At 34.2% G+C, this 5,110-nt stretch overlaps 1 protein-coding gene across 1 annotated transcript; it reads left to right on the top strand.

The window, feature by feature from the left end:
* Positions 1–3,533: 3,533 nt before the first annotated feature.
* Positions 3,534–4,162, top strand: LOC102810331 (solute carrier family 23 member 1-like). Its single transcript, XM_085495943.1, has 2 exons — positions 3,534–3,615; positions 3,746–4,162. The coding sequence occupies exons 1-2, from the start codon at positions 3,567–3,569 to the stop codon at positions 3,922–3,924; spliced, it is 228 nt and encodes a 75-aa protein (XP_085352069.1). The 5' UTR covers positions 3,534–3,566; the 3' UTR covers positions 3,925–4,162.
* Positions 4,163–5,110: the final 948 nt, after the last annotated feature.

Below are 5,110 nucleotides of genomic sequence, written 5' to 3'. Positions count from 1 at the left end.
GAAATGTGATTACTACTTGAAATATCAAAAGCTGAAAATTAATTAATTATGCAAATTAGGTAATTAATATGTACTCATATTACCCTAAAAACTATCAGGTCTGTGCAGTGTCCTATGACATCTATATACCAAGTGTCATTGAAATGTGATGATTTCTACTTGAAATATCAAAAGCTGAAAATTAATTAATTATGCAAATTAGGTAATTGATATGTACTCATATTACCCTAAAAACTATCAGCTCTGTGCAGTGTCCTATGACATTGAAATGTGATGATTACTACTTGAAATATCAAAAGCTGAAAATTAATTAATTATGCAAATTAGCTAATTAATATATACTGATATTACCCTAAAAACTATCAGGTTTTTGCAGTGTCCTATGACATCTATGTACTAAGTTTTATTGAAATGTGATGATTAGTACTTGAGATATCAGTGGAAAAGCCGAAAATTGATTAATCATTATGCAAATTAGGTAATTAATATTGCACAGATTTTTACTCAAAACTAATCAAATCTGCGCATTAGTTTGGAGCATCTGTGTGCCAAGTTTCATCAACATCCAATGAGCGGTTCTTTAGATATCAGTGGAACAGACGGACACACAAACACACACACACACACACACACACACACACACCCACACACACATACATACATACATACATACAGTAACACTAACTGCAAAGACTCCCTTTTTGTGCTACGCACACGGGAGTAAAAACGATTTTAAAATATAGATAACAGGTGCAAACATTCTCTCTTTTGAATACTTAGCAAGATTTGGCAAGGCTTTACATAAATAATAAAAAAGAAACGTGGTGAAAAAAAGAAATGACGGGATCTCCATATTATGCACTATATTTAACTTTTAACAAAACGATAATAGGTTTAAATTTGGAACTGTTACAGCCATTTTAATTATGAGCATTAGCAAACGTCTTACTTAGTGTCAGGACATTGTTTTTGGTTGAACAGTGTTACAACAATCGTACAGACAACTAGCCTGGGTGTTAATTTATGCATAAACTTGAAGTAGTGAAATTTAAGCTGCTGCCCTGCAAAATTGATAACTGGTAGACAGTTTTCAAGACGGCTCTTTCTTCATAGTAAACAGATGTACCCATAAACCAATTTTGACAGGAAACAGAAGCATGGTTTAGAAGCTAATTTTTTTTAAATCACTTTACAGTGTTCATAAAAAAAATACTAACAAAATTTTAAAATTATACAGTAAGCTTTCCGAAAATATATAGTTTTGTGGACAAGGGAGGTCATCTTGGTTTCCTAATTAACTAATTAAAATACCTGTCAGGTAAACTGCATCTCTACCTTAATTAATCAAAAACATTGTTTGTATCAGTCTTCGAAAGTTAATGGAAACCATGGAGACTCAATTGAATGCAAAATCTGTTTTCATTTGTTTAGTTAGATGGGGGTTACCAACAGTAAGTGTCGCTTCTTTTGTTGGCATGATGTCTGCTGTATTTGCTTCTACATTGGAATCTGTCGGTGATTATTATGCCTGCGCACATCTAAGTGGGGCGCCACCACCACCAAGTCATGCTTTCACTAGAGGATTGGGAGTGGAAGGCATTGGCGTGTTTATTGCCGGAATGTGGGGATGCCTGGGAGTGACGTCATATTCCCAGAACAATGGAGCAATCTCAGTTACAAGAGTGAGCGCTTATCATCCATACCACGTTTATCCTTGATTTCCGTTGAAAATATTAATTTCACCATTAAAGCGGGAGGGTCGTCACCTGCGCACGTTCGGTCCCAAGCGATGATAAAAACACACACTAAAAACGCAAAGGCTCATGGGTAGATGTTTGTTTGTAAACATTGACAGGCTATGGCCATCTGACGCATGCGCAGGTGACAACTCCCCGCCTTAAAACCAAATCGATGGTAACAATACTCATATCTCTTTCGAATATATAATTTTAACACACCAGATTGATACATCAGATACATTAATAACCTACGCCCATCAGACAACAGATTTCTAACACATTTTGGCCGTATATCTCACCAGTTTCAACTTAATTGGCATACAATGAAACTAACTGTTTTTAAAATTGTACAGGTTGGAAATCGTCGTGTAATACAATGGTTGAGTCTGATTCTTTTCTTAATGGCTATTGTTGGTAAACTTGCAGCCATTATTGCATCAATACCAATTCCGATAATTGGGGGATTACTGTGGATCACCTCTGGTATGATAAATCAATTTATATTTGAATATTATGTAAACAAATTTACAAACGTATTTAATTTTACCTCTCGCCACTATTTGTTGTAAATCAACTTGGGACTTTGTTGAGAATCTCTTATCAATCAGGGCCTCAAATTCAATATACTAGTCAGTATTTCATAAATTCATGTATATTCTATATGCTACGGTAAGTGAAATGCAACATTCCTTGTGGAAGGTTACATTCAATTCCTGGTAGGAGAAGCTATTATGACTTGATAAAATGGTACTTTGTTTTTTTTCCATAAGCTCGAGAGTATAGTTCAAGTCTTCCTCCGGCATATTATGTACCCATTCAAAACATATCCCGCTCATTTGCAACTACCAATCTCGCGAGATTTTAAAAAACGGAAGGTCGTTATCGTAGCGTTAACAGTAAAGGTATCTTACTTTCCACTAGGTACAATAATATCCATAGGCGTTGCTAGCCTACAACATTGTAATATGAATTCTTCAAGAACTTTGGCAATATTTGGGACAGCCATTATGACTGCTTTGATTGTGCCTCAGTATCTAACCCAGAACCCGGAGGTCATTGATACAGGTACATTGCCACTTTATTAGTATGCTATGATTTCATACACCATTCAGTTTTGAGGGATATGCAAATAGAATATATGAATTGTGAAAATTGAAAATATTGTGTACAGTCGACACACATATCATACTGGTTTTCTCAGAGGAAGGTAATCTATAGTGTGTTGCATATAAGTTTTCTTAATATTTAATATATTAAATATAAGAAATTTGAACAGATTTCAAATAGTGTGCTATTGAGAATGTTACTGTCCATACTACCATTGTATGTGAGACGACGTCTCGTTGAATTATATTGACATGATATTATGATTATAATAATATCGCAAAAGATACTTAAATTAAATGTTTCGTTTCTCATAACAATAGCAATATATATATCACCAATCTAAGAAACACGTTTACTACATAAATGAGACAAAATGCAGTTTCTATGTTATTTCGTAGTCTCAAAATACATTGGGTCAATTTAAATGACGATTTATAACTGAGACTTTTTTGTTGTAGAAATGTTTACTGTAACTATGCTAACACAATAGCATTCTTTGATAAGAACATAATTTAGTAAGCACATAGATTCATCACGACATACTTCGGTTGATGGTTCTATGTTGGCAATGTACTGCAATCAAAGCTAGCTGTCATATATGATACGATTATAATGTTATGATATTTGTATTATGTGTTATTTATTGTCCCTATCTTTTTTTCAAAACGTACAGGAAATATCAACGCCAATCAGATCATAAATGTAATATTACATAATGGAATGGTTGTAGGTGGCTTAGTTGGTTTTTTATTGGATAACACAATACCAGGTAATACGTGTAATGTGGTTTGGCGTCTAAAATTACGAATAAAATTACTTAAGAAAACAAGGAGTCAGACGTGCCCTGAATTAGACGTGTGTGGTTATATATTGAGTTTTTCATATCTCCTATTCACTAGGTACGCAAGAAGAAAGAGGTTTGATGGCATATCGTAAACTTGATGCAGAAACAATTACGAAACTTGGTTTACGTGGATCCATGACTACATATGACTTGCCATTTGGTATGTCATATATAAAAAAATGGAAATGGACCCGCTACATACCTTTTTGCCCAACGTTCCTAAAGAAGGACTAGTAACACATGAAGACTATATGGCCGCGTTGCAGAACGGTGACATACTTGTCAGATACTTATATATGACATTAACATAAATGACGTATTGCCGAATAATTAATGTGTGACCCAGGAAGATTGTGGATTAACTTCGATGAAGTTGAATTTTGTAACAATTACTCTTATTTTGAACGTGGTCTGTATCAATGCTTTCACAATGGGTGTATCATTAAAGCGCAAGGCTTTGTCTTAATCACAAGTGAATGGCGTAACTCAATTATACCAAATTTGATTAGTGGTTAGTACAACTCGTGTATAAATTGGAAATGTGGGATAGTTTAATTTTATATAGGTATTTTAATAGATTACTAAATTGACAAAATAAATTGTTATAATGGTAGTAATGCCTGTTACCGATATACATGCCTATTTTGGGTCGCGTATGGCGGTATTTTTTCTGGAATAATGACCATAACGTGTCAACAATTTTGTCCCCCTCCGTAAATCAATGCCTCGTCATCGGACGAACTCACGAACACAAATGTTAAGAAATGTGTTCGTGAATATAACACTCTGACATATATTTGTGATATCTGTGATTATCAACTTGTTGTACAATTTCTCGAATGATGTATGGATTGCCAGGAATGGTTTCGCAACACTCCAAAGACAAGATTATAATAAAAAATTCCAACTCATATGATTCTGAATGTTGACAGCGCGTTGCTAGAACCAAACATGACGTCTAATGGTTGCGCCTCCACACCGACTAGACTGTCTATTTAGTTTTTAGTACAATTGAATTATTCAAATATTTGCAGCAGCCATATTTCAACTGCAGTGCCTTTTATAAGATTCTTACTAAACTTTTCAATAAAGATTATGGTTTTTGAATTTCTAAATGGATTATAATTAAATTACAATTTCAAGTGAGGTCATAATATCAAATTTCAAGTGTAATTATGTGTTGAATTTACAAGTAAGTCTATGACATCGAATTCCAAGTGACTTGTGGAAACTGTATATTACCAATAAATGTTATACACGCGATGCATAAGTTGTTTGGCTCCCATATCGAAGTCGACGTGGGCGATAACTGTGGCGTATACAACATACCAACAATTGGAGTATACACTTTAAATTGAAAAACGACGTCGTGTTGGGTTTGATCTCATCAGAAGCAGTGTCAAGATAAAACTGAATCTAT

Source organism: Saccoglossus kowalevskii, chromosome 22, assembly GCF_978046115.1.
Source record: "Saccoglossus kowalevskii chromosome 22, keSacKowa6.1, whole genome shotgun sequence".
Classification (NCBI taxonomy): Eukaryota; Metazoa; Hemichordata; class Enteropneusta; family Harrimaniidae; genus Saccoglossus; species Saccoglossus kowalevskii.
The sequence above is the reverse complement of the archived record's forward strand: the minus strand, read 5'-3'. Positions and strand labels throughout refer to the sequence as shown.